Source organism: Mangifera indica, chromosome 20 (genome assembly GCF_011075055.1).
Source record: "Mangifera indica cultivar Alphonso chromosome 20, CATAS_Mindica_2.1, whole genome shotgun sequence".
In the NCBI taxonomy this organism is placed as follows: domain Eukaryota; kingdom Viridiplantae; phylum Streptophyta; class Magnoliopsida; order Sapindales; family Anacardiaceae; genus Mangifera; species Mangifera indica.
This window is the reverse complement of record NC_058156.1, coordinates 8,609,013-8,628,276: the sequence shown is the minus strand read 5'-3', so window position 1 is coordinate 8,628,276 and position 19,264 is coordinate 8,609,013. Positions and strand designations below refer to the sequence as shown.

Here is a 19,264-nt window from a genome sequence, read left to right as displayed (position 1 = left end):
TTCTTAATTATATTTGTATTAGGGTTATATTTAAATTGAATTAAGTTCGAGTTCAAACTTATTTCAATAGAGTTAAACTAAAGTTTGTCGAGCTCATTTCAAAGGTATTTGAACTCTATTTGTTTTAAAGGAGTTAAACTAAAATTCAGTTTGAGTTTAAGCTTGAATCGAATTTTAAATTCAATTTAATTCAAAAAATAATGTCATTTTAATATGTATTGATCAAAACGATATCATTTTAATTAATTCGTATCAAATTTAAATTCATGAACTTTAGGAATCAAATATCTCTAAAAAATAATAATAATAATAATAAATTTCTCATTTAAATAAAAGATAACTTATTTTAATTAATTTTCTGATAATAAATTGCAAATTATATTTAAAAACAATATTTTATGATACATCTCTCCTCTAAAATTCATATGAGGATTTAATAATAAATAATATAAAGGCCAAAGAATTCTTTCCCACCCAAGTTTAAGTGCTATTTTAAGACACACCCGTAATGTTTGAAAAATCCAAAATTCTACATATCCGTTAAAAATCTCACTTATGGTTAAGGTAAAACCATTTTTTAACAAATAAACTAAAGTTTTATTGTGTTTGTCCCTCCTCAGCTTGAAAATGTCACAATTCCCCCCACTTGAAATTTAAAAAATCAAAATTTCCTCTATAGGGTTTGCAAATCATGGTCATAGTCATCGGAGATGGTCGTCTCCGGTAGCATTGGCTCTCTCTCCCGACTCAACTCTCTTTGTCGATCACTTCCCAACCATTGGCGTAGGCCATTTCCTCTGAAGGAAGAATAAAGACACGATTTCATCTTCGTCTGAGGAAATGGCTACGTCAATGACTGAGAAGTGATCGACAAAGAGAGTTGAGCCTAGAAGGAGAGTCAACGCTATCGGAGACGATTATCTCTAGTGACTCCAACCATGATTTGCAAACTCTATGGGGAAAATTTGATTTTTCAAACTTCAGGTGGAGGTTGAATTATGAGTTTTCAAGCTGAAGGGGAAAATGTAACAAAACTTTAGATTTTTAAAATTTTTTATTAAATAGCTATTTTACTCTTAGTTATAACTGTAATTTTTAATAGATAGGTGGGATTTTGGGTTTTTCAAACCTCATTGGTGTGATGGGATAACACTTAAACTTGGGGGTGAAATAGTGTTTTGGCCAACTATAAAATATCTGTAAAATTTTAAAAAATAAAAAATTCATGACTATAGCCTCCTCTCTATCCAGCACAATAAATAACCTAGAAAACTCCCAGAATTCAATTCATAAAAGAGGGAAAACGCAAAACAAAAGCCTAACCTTAAGAGCTCGCAACTTCAGTTGATAATTAGTACGATTACTCTACTTGCAATTGGTATTCTAGTTGAAGAGCTTATGATTATTTATTTATTTTTTTTACTTTTTGAGTAGGTTGTTGGAGGCATAATTTAATACGATATGGTGATAAAACCCAAATGTTTTGCGTCGATATTTCGGGGGTTATCCTTGCCTTCCAATATTCCTTGATGAGGGTGAGTCTGACAGAAGATGCCCAGGTGTGTTGGTTTGTGTGAATGTCAAATAATTCACTTTGCTTGTTCTTGTTTATATGTAGTTACATTAGAAGGTGAGCCTTTTCCACTATGTTTAGCTTGTTGATTTATGAAATTTATTGTTGCATTTTTTAGTTTTTATTTATGGTTGTTAAAATTTGAAAGCTGAAGAAAGATTGATAGACTTTTGCAAGATGTTCTCAAGTATTGATTCATCAAAACAGGCTGAAACAAAATGTTTGTTTGGTTTATTTGGAGAAATTGTTAGGTTTTTGAGGACCCTTTTACTAGTTTTTTAAAATGTAGTCCTTGATCACCAGTGAATGGAAAGCACAATATATATATTTTTTTCTCCTGTAACATCAGATTTAATTAGCACTGTTCGAACTAGGGTTTTAACCATGGCTCAACAGTCTTCAGATGTAGCTATTGGTACCTTTCAGTTAATTCCACAGAGCTTGTTCTTCTTCTGTTGTGCCTATTCTAATTGTTTTTCCTATGTCCTATTTTGCATGATACACCCATATATGATATTTGGAAATGTGTTTTCTTAACAACTCACTAATTGCAGGGATGGTTTTTGGTGACTAACGCAATCCTGTCACACAGAGTGAAACCTATCCTCGCCAAGACTGCAAGACAGGTCCATAAAGTTCTTTAAAAATGGTTTTGAGGAAGAACATGCCACCAATTCTGAGGCCAACACTATTGCTGTCTGACCCACTGGCAAATCCTCCATTAACTCCGCTTCCTTCTGTCACTCTAACCCCCACTTCTCACCACACCAACTTCCTGAGCTTCATGAAAACCCATTTTTTAACCCCTCATAACAACCACATAACTCCTGCTTCACTTCTTCACTTTCTCAAATCCAAGCTGCACCACCACCCTCTCTTCACCCATTATGACTTTCATATCTTCAATTGGGCCTCCTCTTTTGATTCCTTTCGCCATGATCATGGCACCTTCTTTTTCATGGTCTGCTCCCTTGCCTCTTCTTATCGCTTCACTGAACTTAAATCCCTTCTAGCTTTTATCTCTTCTAATCCCTGCCCTTGTTCTGATGATGGTATTTTCTCTTGTCCTCAAATTGAATCTATATTTCTTGTTGCTATTAATGCATTTTGTAAAGCTAAGAGATTGGATGATGGGGTTATGGCTTTTGAAACTATGAGGAAGTTGATTGATGGGAGACCTAGTGTGAGTACTTATAATGCTTTGATAAATGGTTTTGTAAAATGTGGCCAGTATGATACAGCTCTGGACTTTTATTACAGGATGTTGAAAAATAAGGTTCAGCCTGATGTGGCTACATTTAATATTTTGATTAGCAGTTACTGTAAGAATAAGAAATTTGATTTGGCTTTGTTGTTGTTTAAGGATATGAAAGAAAAAGGATGTAGTCCCAATGTTGTTAGTTTCAATACTTTAATTAAGGGGTTTTTCAGGGAAAGGAAATTTGAGGATGGTATTAAGATGGCGTATGAGATGATTGAACTAGGGTGTGAGTTTTCAAGTGTGACCTGTGAGATTTTAGTTGATGGATTGTGTAGGGAAGGGAGAATTTCAAGGGCATGTGAATTGGTGATTGATTTTTTGAGGAGAGGGGTTTTGCCTAAGGAGTTTGATTATTTTGGTCTTGTGGAGAAGCTTTGTGAGGAAGGAAATGCAACTGGAGCCTTAGAAATTGTGGATAAGTTGTGGAATAATGGAAATTTGCCTAGTGTAATTGCTTGTACTACCTTAGTTGAAGGTTTGAGAAGGTTGAGAAAAACAGGACAGGCATTTGGAATAATGGAAAGGATGCTTAAAGAGGGTATTATTCCAGATAGTGTGACTTTTAATTGTCTTCTTAAAGATCTTTGTAATGTGGGAAAAACAGTGGATGCTAATAGATTAAGATTATTGGCCTCACAAAAGGGTTTGGAGCCAGATGAGATGACATATCATGTTCTAATATATGGGTATGCAAGAGAGAATAGAAGGAAGGAGGGGGAAAAGCTAGTGGATGAGATGTTGGATGAAGGATTTATACCTGATCTTGCTACATATAATAGGTATATGGATGGGCTTTCCAATTCCAGGAACTCTGTGAGGCCAGACTGCTAGTGCTATCATTGGGCTGGAGATCAGCATATTCAGTTCGAACTGCTATTCTAGAGAGCAAATTTTGGTCTTCTATCTGTTCATCATAACTTGTATTCTTCCACCAGCCACATAGGAAGGATTGGTTTCATCATCAAGGAGCGATAGCTTCATTCTGCTTAAGACTTGGCCTTTCATGCTTGTCACAAAGATTTTCAAGCACAGATACATTACACCATTCTCTGGTATGTAAGCTTCCTCTTACTCTTTATGTTGCTTATACCATCTTCGGGTTCATTATCTGCATGTTTTTCTTCTGAAAAGGCTGCTTCAAGTCTAAGCATCCCATATGCTGTTCATTTCCATCCTTGCACTGGTATACACACAATGTTTTCAATACTACTTTATGCCTTTTTGAATATTTCTTTTAGTCATTAACACGGCTTTTGGAATCTTTACTATGACCTTAGCCTAATTTAGTTATGATATAAATATGATCTTTTATTTAAGTCGAAATAAATTTTTGTGTTAGATTTTCTGGACTTGAAGGTAGGGCCATACTTAAGATATCTCTATTGGGTAAATAGTGGCAGTGCAAACTTGGATGTTAATTTGGATAGCAGGATATGAATAGTGTTACTCAGATTTAGTAATTAGTTCGTAACCATGAATCATTGTCCGACAATATCATCTTGTGGAAAGCGCCAGAATAAAGAATGTAAAAGGTGTTACAAGATAAAACATGTCTTAATTTTTTGAAACAAAAGCCTCGCATGTACTTGTATAGCTCTCTAATATAATGGAAACGGCATATATATTTATTTTTCATAGTATTTTGAAGAATATCTTATTTTATTTTTTTACCTAATCACAAAATATTGTATGTGATAGGATCATAGAGCCCCTTGCTTCAAAATGTGCAAAGTTCAGGTTCAAGCCATTTTCTGACAAAATTATAGCAAGCCGGATATTATATGTCTGGAACGAAGGACATAATTTGGATGCAAAGGTGTGGATCAAAAAGCTTATAGCTTGTCTGTGTTTAGCGATGGAAGAGTTTTCTGAAATTATATTATTTTATTTGATTATCTGTGTGTAACTCAATAATCTAGTTTATGAGATGGATCACTTTGTGTTGCAGCCTCTTGAAGCTGCAACGCATATTCATGCCAAATTCAGCTAAACATTTCTCAGCAGCTTCTACCTTTTTTTTCAAAGATTCTGAGGAAATGTTCTCAGCAATGTTGGAATCAATTATTTTTTCAAGTGTGCCTTTTCTGTAGCAATTCATTGCCCACCCGGCTAAACTAATCTGCTCTCTAGGTAGCTTTGGACTGATGACAGGCCTTGCAAATAGTACTACACCAAAAGTGTAAAAATCTGATTTATCAGTGAGTTGTTGTTTCCTGAAGTATTCATGATCGAGGTATCTGAAGCTGCCCTTGACGGCGGTGCTCACATGGGCTTGCTCCATCGGCGCCGCTTTGATCTTCCCATCAAGAAGAATATTTGTGGTCTTCTCATTGCAGTGGATGATTCCAAAGAAGATAATGGAATCCCCGGGCTGCAGTAATGCAAATTTCAGGTCTCTCTTTCTAGGACTATGCCGGTAGAGTGGAGCCACCGGCATCAAACAAACCATGCAGGCTCCCTCCTTCATTGCCCATTTTAATGACCTCTGGTCCAGTAGGATTCGCATTTGGCAGGCCTGAATGAGATCACCTGCAGGGCCAACTTGGACTATGATGGGACCTTTTCTAATGGAATAATATTATGTATATTTATTTTTGAGTATACACTTAGTTATACAGATGATGAAATTTATCCAATTAAATTGTGACATTTACTAAAAATATATACACATAGTTAGATTGTTTATAACGGTGGATGCATTCACCACAAAATCTTTATAGTATGCCGGCGGGTTGGTTGGTTAAGCGTTAAAGATAAAGATATGGTACACCCATCAGCCCGTTTATATAAACGTTAATGACTTAAGTCATTAAAGCTAGTGCTAATGAAGTAGCGAAAATGCATTCTAATCAAATAAGAAAAAGTGGGATCAACACTCACCTTCCAAGTGAGATTGAAATTGGGTTGCATCACTTGAGCATGCTTCATGGTTTCACCGGTTGCATAAACCAACTTTAGGGAGGTGAAAGGAGTTGCACCGCTGTGTGAACAGTTGATGACTCGAGGTTCAATAGAGGCAGTTTCAGCGCCTTCAGTGAACATATTGTAAGGATCATCAGGTAGCCATGTTCTTGACAGTGTATTGTTTCCCGGAGTTGTGTGAGCTTGGTTACCCAAATAAGAGTAATATTATCCCAAAGTTCTTCAGCCAGAGTAGCACATTTGGTTGGAATGAATGTCTTCTTCCATGCAATTCATAAGTCACGTCAGAACCATGCGCTTCTCAGCGTCCCCAGTTGCCTATGATAAATCTATAATGGCTAGCTCTAGAAAATCTCTTGCTAGGTAACCAATATTTTCTTGTTCTTAGATATACCTAACAACTGATTGAGACCTAGTAAAAAATAAGGTCAAAGGACTTATTTCCACCCAAAGTTTAGTGTTTTTCAAAATTCTCGTCCATTAACTTTAAAATCTCAAATACTCATTCATCTGTTAATTTTTGTGGTTACCATCGAAGGTCTAATTGTCATTTAACAAAAGAATTTTAAAAAACTAAAAATTATCACATTACCCCTTTAAGTTTAAAAAATAACAATTTTTTCGACCCCACCTTAGGTTTAAAAAGTGACAAATTTCCCCCCTAGGATTTCGATCACCCCCTCTCCAGTGAACAACGATTTCCCGGTCATTGGCATTCTCCCTTCAGGCTCGTCTTCGTCTGCCTACAAAGACAAAGACACACATTAATTTCTTCACTTCGTCAACTTCATGTTGTGCATTGATGTTTCTTCATTGTTGGTGGCAGAGGGAGAAGGGATGAAGGCGGTCTCAACAGGAGAAGGGATGAAGGCGGTCTCAACAGGAGAAGGGATAAGATTGAAACTTTAGGAGGGGGGATGAGGAATGTAACTTTTTAAAGTTTAATTATGAGGAGAAATTGTTAGTTTTTTAAACTTAAGAAAGAAATAAGTAATATTTTATTATTTTAATATATTATTGAATAAATAACGATTTTATTTCTGAAACTTAACTGATTCTGTTAATTTTAACAATTTATAAGTAGGTGTTTGAAATTTTTTAAGTTAATGAACGAAAATTTTGACAAACACTAAACTTTGGGGGGAAACAAATCTTTCGGCCTTCAAAATGTTACGAGGAATGGTGGTGATTTGGACTGAGTGAAATTCAATAGTGGAGGAAATACAAGAGAAGTGGGCTACAATTGTAAGGACGAGTAAACTTCGAAAAAACTTCAGACAATTAGTGACGGTAAAGGAGAAAGTGTTTTTACACGACTTCAGAGGACTGTAGATCAACTTTTGACTGCTTTTCTCTACAAACTGATAGCTTTCGACGGCTTCTATGTCGATCTCGGTGATGTTTGTGTCTTTCCAATAACACCGGTGTCTTCTTCGCCAGCAGGTAGCTTTCAATAACTTATGTGTTGATTTTGCTAACATATCTTTCTAGTGACATCTGTGTTTTCTTCGACAACATCTAATCTATTCAACTCTTCGAATGGTTTCATGCTTTCCAAAAGCATCTCCAATAGCTTCCAACGTCTGAACAAGACTCTTGACCTCACGATTGTTGCTTTGATACCATATAAGCTAATAGACATAGATAATAGGTCAGAAATTCTTCTTCATCACACAACTGTTATTTACTTTATACACAAAATATCCTAGCCAAGAACTAAAAAACATATCTCTGAAATGAGATTGCAAAAATCTGAAAACCCAGTTCAGATTTTCCTCCTTTTCGCGTAACAATGAAATTCCTGTTCTTGTTATAGATGAATTTGTGTACAAAGTGTTTTCGTTACAACAAAAGGAGAGATCCACAGAGTTTACTAGGTGGACCAAAGAATAGAGGATAATAACCTAACATAACTTGAAAATCCAACTTTTTAACATATTACAAAGTCTCCAACTATATTACAAGTCTTTGCATTCCATATTACAAGTTTTACGTATCATATAAGCAAGTTTCTAATGTTTTGTTTTATCATGGCCACTTTTTCTGTAGTGGGAAAAATGCCTCTTAAAAATCCAAAGAATATGAATAGCCTGTAACGAATTTAATGGTATTTCTTATAAACAAAATGGGGGAAAGAATTACTCTTCTTATTGCACGTTGCAGCCTTGTTCTTCAGCTCTCAGGAATATCAGCCCGCGTCTCAGCCGCTGCACATTATTCCAATAACACTGATTGAAACATTGGTATAACCAACAATGAGGCATATCTATGTCAGACTTGCCGAGGTGGCTTTTTGACACTAAATACAGATAAATATTTGAATCCCAAATGCAAAAACTCTCCTAAACCAGCCAGTAAAAACAATTTCAACAAGTGCAGTAAGTTATTTCACATAATTAGTATTAGTAAATCCTAGACCTAATCAACTTCGTATGTTCAAGAACTAATGGCATGGTTACAGGGGAAACTATTTCTGTTTTTTTTTCTTTTTCTACTCGGTTCGGTAAACAAAGTATTAGGCCATTTCAACATATTTCAGCCTATATAAAATGAAATACCTAATTCAACCGTTTCACAAACAGCAGAATTCAATTGGTTGATGTTAAAACCCATATGGAAGACTTGGAACAACACAGTCAAGAACTGCTAGATGGCTTTTAGTTTGGTTCATTACCTCCCTTGTATCTCTAATACGCAGAAGTTCCAGTCTTTCTGCAGGTCTTCGCTCTGACAAGGTAGCAAGCTGCATACAAGAGATATCAGTCATGAAAAAGTCTTAATGACACCCGTCATAAGATTAATACATATTATAAGAGTTCAGGCACCCAGAAACTAAAGCGTTCGGGATCTTGTGGACTGGGCATCATCACTTCTACATTGAAGAGTTTCTCGAGCCTTCTTCGATCTGTAAACATATTCACCATTTTATCTCAGCATAAAACTCACAAAGAAACCACATGAAGAGGAAGAATAGATAGATTCACTCATGTCAATGCAATCAAACACTCAAATTATATCACAAATGGTCATTTCCAAGTCACAGGTGGTGTAATACATCAATTAAGTGAGTCAAAACTGAAAATAACATTTAATGCAAACAAGGTGAGGCAATCAGTGAAACTGGTTAACAGGCGGCAGGAAGGCCTGAGCTCAGTCAGAAAAAGATAAATACATGATTTACGGCTATTTTATTTAAACTTGCTTTTCCATTAATTATTTTTCCTAAATTGCAACATTTAAAAAATATGTTGATAACATTTTCTGAAAAATTCAATTTTACAAATCAAACCTAAAATAAAGATCAAATATAAAATAATTAGAATATTCTTAGTCATCCCCATATTACAGAAAAGGATGTTAACTTTATCCATTTATGCATATCAAATATACTTTCCAGTGGATTGAATCCTCCCTAAAATTAGTCAGGCTGATATAAATTGTAGAAACAACAACAAATAGAATTACACATCCTGACAGTAGCCTGCCTTGGAATTTTACCTTGTCGTGCTGCTTCTTTTTCCCTCCTTAACCATGATTGAGCATATCCGGCTGCATTACTGGTCATTTCCTGTAACTGTAAGCATCAAAGTTCATGAAGGGATCAGCAAAATGAAGTTATGACAAAAAACCTATGTTAATATTTACATCCATGCAAACTGATGTATCTATTGCTCAGAGCAATCAGAACTTAATGGCCTCATTGAATAACGACTAGCTCCTTAAATATAATGTATCAAAAAATCAATATATATTTATCTGTGGTTAATCTAGTTTATTAATACATATCTCTAAAACATTAATGGACCAACTGATAGCAACTTTCTCTAGAAAAGGAAAAAAGAAAAGGGCTTATAAGCATCAGCTACATAATTTTCAGCTAAAATAGCTGAGTCAAGCCCATCTTTCTAATCTCTGGCCCTCATGTGACTGAGGACTTGGTTTCTCGTAGCTACGGTTGAATCAGGTGAAGTCTCAGTCCTATGAAGAAAAAGAACCAGTCAAAGTAAAAAATGAACGAGAAGGAGAAGAAGAAAGAAGACGAAAAGGGTGAATAAAAGAGAGAAACTGTGTTTGGCTAGGGTTACTTGTTTTTAACTTCTTGTGAATATAGTCAGTGTTAGGGTTATTGTTATTGGATTAGGGCTAGTCAAGGTATCGGACCAATATGAGTTCAGTTTTGGTAAGAGAGCGTGTGCATGGCCGGTGTTGTGGGTCTCACTTTCTCTTTTTTGTCTCTCAAAATCCATAGGTCCCGACACCCCAAATTCATCCTCTCTCTCTCTCTCTCTAATTATCTACTTATACACCCTTCTCTTTCTCTTTTTCACATAAGTGGATATGAATCGAGTCAAACCTAAACACCCTCAATTTGAGTTCAATTCAAATAAAAAGTGGTGCGACTTAAATTTAGCTAAAGTTTGTCAAGCTAAAAGTAAGAGTAACTCGAGTTTAGCTTGATCTCTAAGTTTAAAGTTCGAAGCTCAGTTCGGATTAGTGCCTCACGTTCAGAGCTCATTGACAAACATGATGTTTTTATTCAATAATAAGAAAAAATATATCATTTTAATAATTGCTTGACATGACTCAAATTGAGTCGTAAGCCCAGCTCAAACCAAATTGAGTTATCAATTAGCTCACAAAATGGACCAAACTAAACTCCCTGTAGCTTGAGTTAGATTCGGTCTCAAAAACAAGCCAACCTTCTTGGCTTAAGCTCAGCTTGAGTTCAATTTAAATGAATTTGAGTCGAATTGAATAGAGTCAAGCCGAATTTCAAGACCGAGACAACTTAGTGCAGTTCCAGCCCTCCTTCATCTCCCTGTCACTCTTTATCTTCTTCTTCCTATAAGCATTGCAAATAGCTTTTTTAACCTCGGTTTTGTTCATGTAGGTAAAGTTTCTTCTTCTTCCAATGTATTCATCAATCATCATTAAATGCATAAATCATAAAACGAGGTTTGTAGACTTCAAAAGTCCTTTCATGGTTTGAAGCAGTCACATCATGCTTAGTTTCACATGTTCTAAAAGTTCCCCAAGCAATAGTCTTATGTACAATAATAGGTCGATCATACTCTCTTTATCAAATCGAACTCTCATCAACTGAGAAAAGTAGGTCGATCATACTCTCTTTATCAAATCAAACTCACATCAACTGACAAAAGAACGATTTTGATTGTGTATATGGATAACATTATCCTGACTGGTGATGATTCTCATGAATTAAGGAGACCCATAAAAATTTTGAGTAAAGAGTTTGAGATAAAGGTATTGGGACACTTACGTTGTTAGTATGAGTGCAAGAAGCAAGGATGGTATAATTGTCTCCCAAAAAAAGTATACTATTGATCTTCTACAGTAACTTGGTTAAAGACTCGCCTTCTCCCTTATGGATCCGAATTCAAAACTCGGTAAGGGAGATGAGGGAGCATAAGTTAATAGGGGGAGTTATTAGCAACTTGTGGGATGTCTTATTTATCTAACTGACACAAGACCTAACGTTGTGTTTGCTATAAGTGTGGTTAGTCAATTTACACATTCTCCTTGGCAAGCTCACCTAAATGTTCCTAATCACATTTTGAGATACTAAATGGCTACACCTAGTAAGGGATTGGGGACTCACAAAAGAGATGAGATATTTACAACTGCAGATTAGGCTGGTTTTGTTGGAGATACCCAACCTACCTCAGGCTATTGTACAAAAGTTTGAGAAAATCTAGTAACATGGAGAAGTGAAAAGCAAAAAGTTGTTTGTAGCAGTGCTGAAACCGAGGTTAGAGCTTTTGCTTAATGGATATGTGAGTTGGTTTGGCTCAAGGAGTTAGAAGAAATCAAAGTCGAAAGAGAACTTCCTATGAAAGTGTATTGTGACAACAAACCTACCATTAGCATAGCCCATAATCCTATGCACCAAAATGAAACGAAGCATGTTGAAGTTGACAAACATTTCATTAAAGAAAAGATCGAGTCAGATGAAATCTGCATAGCAGATATCTTCACCAAGGGTCTTCATAGATCAGATTTCGAAATCTTTGTAGACAAGCTAGGAATGATGAATATTCACCAGCTTGGGAAGGAATGTAGAAAACCTATTCGTCTTTTTGTTATTGTTTTCTCTTTAGGGATTTGATTTTTTCCATGTTTTATGTCTTCTTATCTCTTTCCTTGTTTAGTGGAAGAAATCATAAAAATAAAATAAATCCCTGATCTCTTTCCTTTCCTTTTTTACTGAAAGAAATCAGGAAACTATATAAATTCTTGATCTCTTTCCTTGATTAGAGGAAGAATTCAGGAAATTGAATAATTATCCAACTGTTGCGTAATCTATAAATCAGAAGCACAATTTATAATAAAATCAGAATAGTGTATTCAACCTTTAATCCCTGTTTCCAATTACGAAATGCAAAGAACAAGAATAAGCTCTCCCTAACTCATTCAATAGTAACTATGCAAATGCAATTCCTACACATGAAGATTGATGCAAATATTTAACCCTCCTGAAAATTTTGAGCATCAGTACCATGTATCACTAGATATAATGTTCACTCTACAGTCTACATAATCATACCTAAAATCTTTGAATATCCTTCAGAGTTTAATTAAAGGTTAGAAAAAATGCAATAATGAAATATTTCCTGAATAACAGCAAACTTACCTCTGCTCTGTCTTCTGCTCCTAGATTTATATCCTGTACCCATTCAACCTCTGCTACACGATACCTACACATAAAATTAGAAGGCATAAAACCTAATTAACAAACCAAATAGCTTGGATAATATGTATGCCAAAGGTTTCGCAAATACCATAAATTCACTGATCCTAACACTCACCCATCTTGATCCCAAGATCGAAGAATTTGAAATCTCCGACGACATTCAATCTGCATGAAATGTGTACCAATGCCCATAAGTATAGAGAAGAAAAATCAAGAGAACGCTTCTTCTATTAAGGGAGAAAAAGGGATATGGCATTCAAAAATCATATTTCACCTCAAGAAGAAAGCGTCCATCCGTAAGTGGTTCACACCTGAATGAAAGATGAAAGAGACAATGTATTAGAAAAGAAAAAAAAAATAATTTGGCAGGAAAACACATAATTAAGTATCAAGTAAAATATATTTCATTTGAATAAATGTATTACAAAAGAGAAAAAGGAACCCAACACCTACTCAGTAATCTCCACTTCACAAGCAAAATCAGCTACTGAACCTGTGGTGGAATCAACAATGACCTACAGAATTAATAGACAAATCATGTCAATAGTGGAGGATATCAGGCATAGCCACACCCCTCATTGTAGAAAAGGGCAAAAAAAGTGCTAGTGAAAAAATTTACCATTCCCATTCGATGATTACCTTCCATTACTCGCCTCACCTATTGGTCAAATACAAAAAAGTTAAAAAAAATTACTAGCAACAAAAAAAAAGAGAGAGAGATTAATATATAAAAAAAAAAAAAAAAAATCCCAACTTTTTGAATTTGTCGAAATAATGCATGACAATAAGATGTTAAATTAGCATCAGACTAAACAACCCACCATAAGTCTGTACCGAGGTTCAAATATGTGGAGAGGAAACTTCTGACATGGGATGACAACATCCATTACAAACAGAGGTATCAAATCAACACCAAAGTTACTTAAACTGTCATGCTCTGCCTTCCTTTCAGCATATTCCTCTGGGAAATTCTTTTCTATAATGTTGTTTAGTGTCACACTGGTACAAGCCAAAGTAAATGTGTTATATTAGTAGAAAAAATAAATAAATCAAAGTGTAAAGGAAAGGACCTTTAAAAGTTAGTGCAAGAAATTGCAGGAAAAGAGTAACTAGGGAAAGAAGAATATAGCTTTCATGCTAACTGATTAGCACAGCATGCCAAGCATTACATGAATGGTAAACATGACTAAAAATATGTGGGCTCACCTAAAAGATAATGTAAAAGAAATTGTCCCACATAGTATACTAAAGTTGAATTGTTTTATCATTGTTCTTCTTTCCACATTACATATTAATAGAAGCAGTGTCAGAACAACTTAAATGCCACCATTATGCAGTACTCATTGCATATGCACCTAGATCTTCTAGGTAAAATCCACTAGCAAATCCTCCAGGACCAAGTACATTTATTTATATAAACAGAATAGGTTGGGGAGCTCAGTTCATCCACAAATTACACTCCAGGGACCACAGACTTCTGACACAAGATTCAGTACAATGTTTTTATGTGAATAACGCACCTGATTGCACATGTCCTGGGACTAATAAAGAGAACTGTGCGGCACAATGGACATTTGTTACCTACCATTTAAATTGTGAGGTCAGAAAAGAATTAAGTGATATAAATGCATTAACAAACACAGAATCATCAATTTCAGAATAATACCACGATCCATTGACTGAAATAGACATGATCGGCAAAAGGAATGCCCACAAGGAGTCGTGATGGGTTCATACAATAACTTCAGACACAGTGTGCAATCAAAATCATCTGTACGATCAGGTCTCCCATGATTTCTCCTTCCTATCAAACCAACTAAAGGCCTCTCCAAATTCTGTAGAGAAACCTGGAGAGACTTGCTAGAAAAAATGTGGAAGAAATTCATCAATGGAAATGTCTAGAGCAAATAATCATTAAAAATATTGGGGATAAAAAAAATTCCCATCACTTTTAAGAAATTTTAGAAACAGAAAATAAATAACCGAACAAGTGGGTGAATTAACTACTATATTTTACCTAAAGGGATCAACCTGAAGACCTGAAAGAATTACATCTCGAGCCATCTCATATTTTTCCAGCTGCAAATTCAAGAAGTTGTCATATCTAAAACAGTTGATATACAAAAGCATATATTTGGCAAAACACCTATAAATTAATAGCCTTGGGACCAAATAAACCTATTAATCAAGTAAAATATTAATTAATCGATAAATTATAAATATAAATTAATAAATTATTAATTAATCAAAATATCTATTAATTTTTTATTTTCTTATTTAATCAAGCTAACAATTTAATGTACTTATTTAAATAACTAAGATCCATTGTACTTAACCTAGTAAAATCATGAGAGTACTTATCAACATAGATCTAATGTACATACTTCTAATTAATTTGCTTACAATCATTTGATCAAATTAAAATCTATAGTAACTAAGATTCATTCTATTTACTTAATGCTCAACAAAATCATGAATGTATTTAATTAGCAACATAGATTCAAAGTACTTATTTAATATTAACAAATTATTAATTTATATTATTAGTTGGACATATATATATGAAGCTTTAGGGTGTTTTATTATCATGTATTATCTTATAAATTTATCAACTCTATTAATTTAGCCCACTGGCCCAAGTCAGGACCAACAAAAAATATTATTTTATTGTGATTATTAATTTATAGCATGTTAATTTATCTGGGTTTTACCATTTATATGCTCACACAAGATGTGCACAAACATAGCTACATATTGGAATAGTCCACCCTATATAGTCAAGCAGATTGTGGTTTATTAATATTCAAGCTTGGGTTGCTTAGAAAGAGAAGTCCCAACCTGACCAGATATCTGGCTACTCCAGGTTTGAAGCAACCCAAGTCAGAACCAACCTGAATCCATCCTATTTTTTAAATACCTTTATTATATGGAATTAGTTATCTTATATGTATAAATTTTAAGTATGCTAAACCCAGCATATGAATCAGATGTTTGATGTTTTAGTAAGTAGGTTAAAAATCTATCCCTACACCATATCATGCCCTAAATGTGAAATAGCTAATCTCACATCTTTGTGACTCATTGCCTCTCATCCTCTCTTCCCTTACTGGCTACAATATACTCCTTGCACAACATCATCACCACTTTCTTATATCTTTTACACTCATTTCATCGCTAAATTGATTATTTTAATATTTTGTTTTCCTGAAGCCTTTTTTGGACAGATTTTCCCTACCAATATCATCCTCACAAAGCTAAACCTAACTCATAACCTGGACTTGGTTGAAGTGGCATGTATTCTAGCTCAACTGGCTAGGCTTGGGCTTAGATTCTTACACACAAACCTATACGTAGAAGTGCAAACTGTGGGCACAAATGAAATTACACTACAAAAGTGAGCAAGCCACAGAGAGAAAGAGAGAGGTTCCCAAAAATCTTCAGCAGAGCTCCAGTTATATATATAAGAAAACAAATAGCAACTTATTCTTACCAAAATGAGGGCATTGGCCTTTAGTATGTACGATTTTACTAAATTACTCTGAAGGTTCAGTAGCTTCTCAGCATCCTTTAAAGCAAGCTGAAATAATTGCAGAACAAATTTGTCCTTTACAAGGAAATAAGTAATGAAACCTTCTTTTGCAATAAAATGAAGCAAGAAGACCTACCTCAGCATGTGTCGTTGGATCCAGCCCATTCAATGGTCTACGCTCAGAAGCTGATGAAGTTCTTTGCTTCAAGAATTGACTAATCCTGGATATTAGATGACATTCATTGATATAATTTCAACAGAATAATACAAATTTAGATCCAAACCAATCTAAAGGATGGTTAAGTAATCATTAAATCTAACAAGAAATGGCATCATAGAAATCAAGAAAGAACAGCAATAATCAATGGGAAGAGAAGAAACCTGATGTAAGTAGAACTTCTGTTTCCCAGAATAATAGGATCATTGGGTTTGATATTGTTGGCTCTAGAGTAATTATCAATTGCCTGAACAAGAAACTCAATAAATTAGCGATTACCATAATTGCCTATTTGAAGAATTTTACAGTCAAACTAAACTTAAAAGATTAAGAAGCCAGGTAACATGCAACCTTTCTTTTAGTTTTAGGAGGAAACCAAGTCAAAATTGAAAAAAACAATTTCACAGGAAAAAACTTGATATGAAAACTCTAAAAATTGAAAACTACTATATCCTTCCTATTGAGCATAGTCAAAGATTAAAATATCACCTACAGGAAGAAATCAAAAGTGCCTCAATCACAACTCTAAGCAAATAGAATATCAGGCGCAACAAGAGTTAATGATGATAGCCGTAAGACCACAAGCCCTGCATTAAAGCCATGCCACCAAGTTGGCACAATGAACATCTACTTTGGAAAGACAGAACTACCAAGACTATTGACATTGAATTTTAATGAATGGGTAGAACAAACTACGAGCATGTATTGTGAAAAATATAGCTCATAATTTGAAAATTTTCAGCTGTAACTTAATTTAATGAGAAATCAGTAATTTGCATGAAAAAGGAAAAATCCAATTAGATACCATGACAAATTGTTATTAAAAAAAAAAGATTTGTATATAGCTTGATACCTTAATAATTATAGTAAAAAAATCTAGTCTAGTCTTAAACTCATCTAGCCAGTCATGCCAAAGTCACCATCGCTAAATTCTGATGTTTGTCCTAATAACCAAATAGCTCATAATTCTACATAAAGATTGCTACTGAGTATTTCCTACAGAAAACTGAATGAAGCCTGAATATGCTTATGGTTAAAAAAGTTGAACATTGAGAGAAACAAATCTAGAGAGAAGAAAAAACTTTTCCAGATCTTGATGACTGTACCTAAAAATCTATAATTCTGTTGATCTTAAAAGTATGTGTGATGTGGCATTACCTCTTAACGAGTTTAAATAATAATAATTGTTGTCTGCTTCTCTTACTACCCCTCAAGATTCTCATATCAACATCTGCCTGACCACCCAAAACACCTTAAGTTACTAAGACCTTGGATATCTAAGAAATTATAAAGCTCAAAAGGAACCAATCAAAACTCTAAAATTTGTAAATAGCAAACCAGATAGGTTGAATTGCATCAGCAAGTTCTAAGCTCTTACTAGGAAAGAACTACACTTAATCTGGCATTCCAAGGTACTAGACTCCATGAACAGCTTCTCATATCTATTTGAGTTTTCCAAATGAAATTAACACAATAACAGAAGCATTTATATGATAATGTGAAGAAGGCCAGCAAAAATAAAAAACTGTAGACTGCATTAGAAGCCGAAACCTCACATGCTCAAAATGACTCTCTCGGAATGCATGGTTTCCATTTCTCATCAAATCAAAAACGTGATTGTATCTGTCCCGCGGAAACGATCCATCTCCTTCATTTGCCTGCATTTCAATTTACATTTAATCCAAGATCTCCAAAAAACCATAAGTTGACAATACTAAGCACTATTCATCATAACAACTTACAGGCACTTAGCACTCCTTGCAGCTCTTGAGAAAGCAGTAAACAACCAAAATAAATTCATTGTTTCATATCATTCATTTGAAGTCACAAAAACAAGTTCCCTCAGCTACCTTAAAGCAATTATTTAAAAAATGGAAATGTGTTGTTAATTTTCTTTAGCTACAGAAGTAGCCAGTGACAGCTTCCAAACCCCATCCCCTTATTTTCAAACCTATTGTAATAGAAAGGCAAACAGTACCAATAAAAAACGTTTAAAAAGAAAAAGGAAATTTACAAAAGAAAAAACACAAAAATCAAAGTTCAGTCAATTTTTTTATCATCTCCTCGGATTTCTCCGCAAACAAAAAAAAGAAACAGAAAACAAATGAAAGCAACCAAACTCAAATACTTGTCTTTTCACACGTTCTCTAAACTAACGAACAATCAAGTGAACTACCGTAAGCATCAAATGCGAAGCTTAAAAGACATGTAAGGACTGTTTGGCTTCCAAGGAAACGCAAGAAAAGAAAATAAAAACTCAGTATGCTCCTACCACGCAATACATTTCCAAAAAAATAAAATCAATACAGTGCAAAATCCAAGACTGAAGACTTCACATTATTCACTAAAACAACATAACATAACTAAACGAATCACTTTCCCGCACTTTCTCATCATCAAAACACTTGAAAAATCGAGAAAATAAAAATCAGGCGAAAACTCACCCAAATGTAGTCATCAACATCGCTGATTCCCTCGAGAGTGAAGCCAAACGACGACGTTTCCCCCGACATTGCAAAGAAACGAAAAAAAGAACAGATGAAAATAAATATATCCGCGAAATTCAGCAGCGAAACAGAGCAAATTTGATGGCAATCATATGAGCATCGTGTTCTTCTCTCTGTCCTTCGTTACTTATACGGACCAAATTCCACTACGTGTTCTCCCTATCGCTCTGTTAAGACTTTCAATAACTTTTCTCCTTTTTATTTCCTAAAAATATATTAAAACGAAAATTCGTAGATTTTAGGAGCTGAGAGCTAGCTATCTGGCAGAGCGAGATTCGGTCGATTCTCTTTAAAAGTTTCTACAATCAGAAGGGTAGTACTTCTCTGTTTCCTTGCTTATTATTGTAAATGTACGACCCGTTGAAAATGAGGGAACTATGTTGACTAGTCAATTTAATGACGTGTCATATTTTCATTGGTGTGATAACACAGTGGGCAGTGGAGTTTTGGTATGGTACAGTTACTTTTGCGTGTTAGATTTTTGGTGACGATAGGTTTCGGAACACGCGTCTTATGCGCGTGGAAAGCACTTTCCTTAATCAC

The 19,264-nt window shown here is 34.7% G+C and overlaps 3 protein-coding genes across 10 annotated transcripts; 1 reads left to right on the top strand and 2 right to left on the bottom strand.

Annotated features, from left to right (window-relative positions):
* The first annotated feature begins 1,229 nt into the window (after nucleotides 1-1,229).
* LOC123204227 (pentatricopeptide repeat-containing protein At2g36240) lies at nucleotides 1,230-5,435 on the top strand. 6 transcript variants are annotated; one of them, XM_044620824.1, is made up of 5 exons: nucleotides 1,230-1,354; nucleotides 1,435-1,559; nucleotides 2,128-3,886; nucleotides 4,533-4,650; nucleotides 4,965-5,435. In XM_044620824.1, the coding sequence occupies exon 3, from the start codon at nucleotides 2,220-2,222 to the stop codon at nucleotides 3,663-3,665; it is 1,446 nt and encodes a 481-aa protein (XP_044476759.1). In that variant the 5' UTR covers nucleotides 1,230-1,354; nucleotides 1,435-1,559; nucleotides 2,128-2,219; the 3' UTR covers nucleotides 3,666-3,886; nucleotides 4,533-4,650; nucleotides 4,965-5,435. The 6 variants fall into 6 exon arrangements, with proteins under 6 accessions (XP_044476759.1, XP_044476758.1, XP_044476757.1 ...); XM_044620823.1 differs by having other exon boundaries at nucleotides 4,821-5,435; XM_044620822.1 differs by having other exon boundaries at nucleotides 4,783-5,435.
* LOC123204228 (probable receptor-like protein kinase At5g61350) lies at nucleotides 4,750-5,340 on the bottom strand. The gene has a single exon (XM_044620827.1). It carries the CDS (start codon nucleotides 5,338-5,340, stop codon nucleotides 4,750-4,752), a length of 591 nt encoding a protein of 196 aa, XP_044476762.1.
* A 1,491-nt stretch (nucleotides 5,436-6,926) lies between the features above and the next one.
* LOC123204226 (LON peptidase N-terminal domain and RING finger protein 1) lies at nucleotides 6,927-18,980 on the bottom strand. 3 transcript variants are annotated; one of them, XM_044620819.1, is made up of 19 exons: nucleotides 18,659-18,979; nucleotides 17,771-17,872; nucleotides 16,379-16,461; nucleotides 16,134-16,218; nucleotides 15,959-16,045; nucleotides 14,486-14,547; nucleotides 14,135-14,328; nucleotides 13,989-14,049; nucleotides 13,290-13,467; nucleotides 13,088-13,126; nucleotides 12,922-12,983; nucleotides 12,743-12,779; nucleotides 12,584-12,633; nucleotides 12,409-12,472; nucleotides 9,255-9,330; nucleotides 8,582-8,661; nucleotides 8,431-8,499; nucleotides 7,899-7,963; nucleotides 6,927-7,387 (listed from the first exon to the last, which is right to left on the bottom strand). In XM_044620819.1, the coding sequence occupies exons 1-18, from the start codon at nucleotides 18,725-18,727 to the stop codon at nucleotides 7,904-7,906; spliced, it is 1,458 nt and encodes a 485-aa protein (XP_044476754.1). In that variant the 5' UTR covers nucleotides 18,728-18,979; the 3' UTR covers nucleotides 6,927-7,387; nucleotides 7,899-7,903. The 3 variants fall into 3 exon arrangements, with proteins under 3 accessions (XP_044476754.1, XP_044476755.1, XP_044476752.1); XM_044620820.1 differs by lacking the exon at nucleotides 6,927-7,387 and having other exon boundaries at nucleotides 7,544-7,963; nucleotides 14,138-14,328; nucleotides 18,659-18,980; XM_044620817.1 differs by lacking the exon at nucleotides 6,927-7,387 and having other exon boundaries at nucleotides 7,544-7,963.
* Between the last annotated feature and the right edge of the window lie 284 nt (nucleotides 18,981-19,264).

Coding starts and splice junctions, on each gene's coding strand:
- LOC123204227 (XM_044620825.1), top strand. CDS start 2,220: ATGGTTTTGAGGAAGAACATGCCACCAATTCTGAGGCCAACACTATTG.
- LOC123204228 (XM_044620827.1), bottom strand. CDS start 5,340: ATGCGAATCCTACTGGACCAGAGGTCATTAAAATGGGCAATGAAGGAG.
- LOC123204226 (XM_044620819.1), bottom strand. CDS start 18,727: ATGTCGGGGGAAACGTCGTCGTTTGGCTTCACTCTCGAGGGAATCAGC. Junction 16,462..17,770: donor GAGAGAGTCATTTTGAGCAT/GTGAGGTTTCGG, acceptor TTTCTTGTTCAG/GCAATTGATAATTACTCTAG. Junction 14,548..15,958: donor AGGCCAATGCCCTCATTTTG/GTAAGAATAAGT, acceptor TTGAATTTGCAG/CTGGAAAAATATGAGATGGC.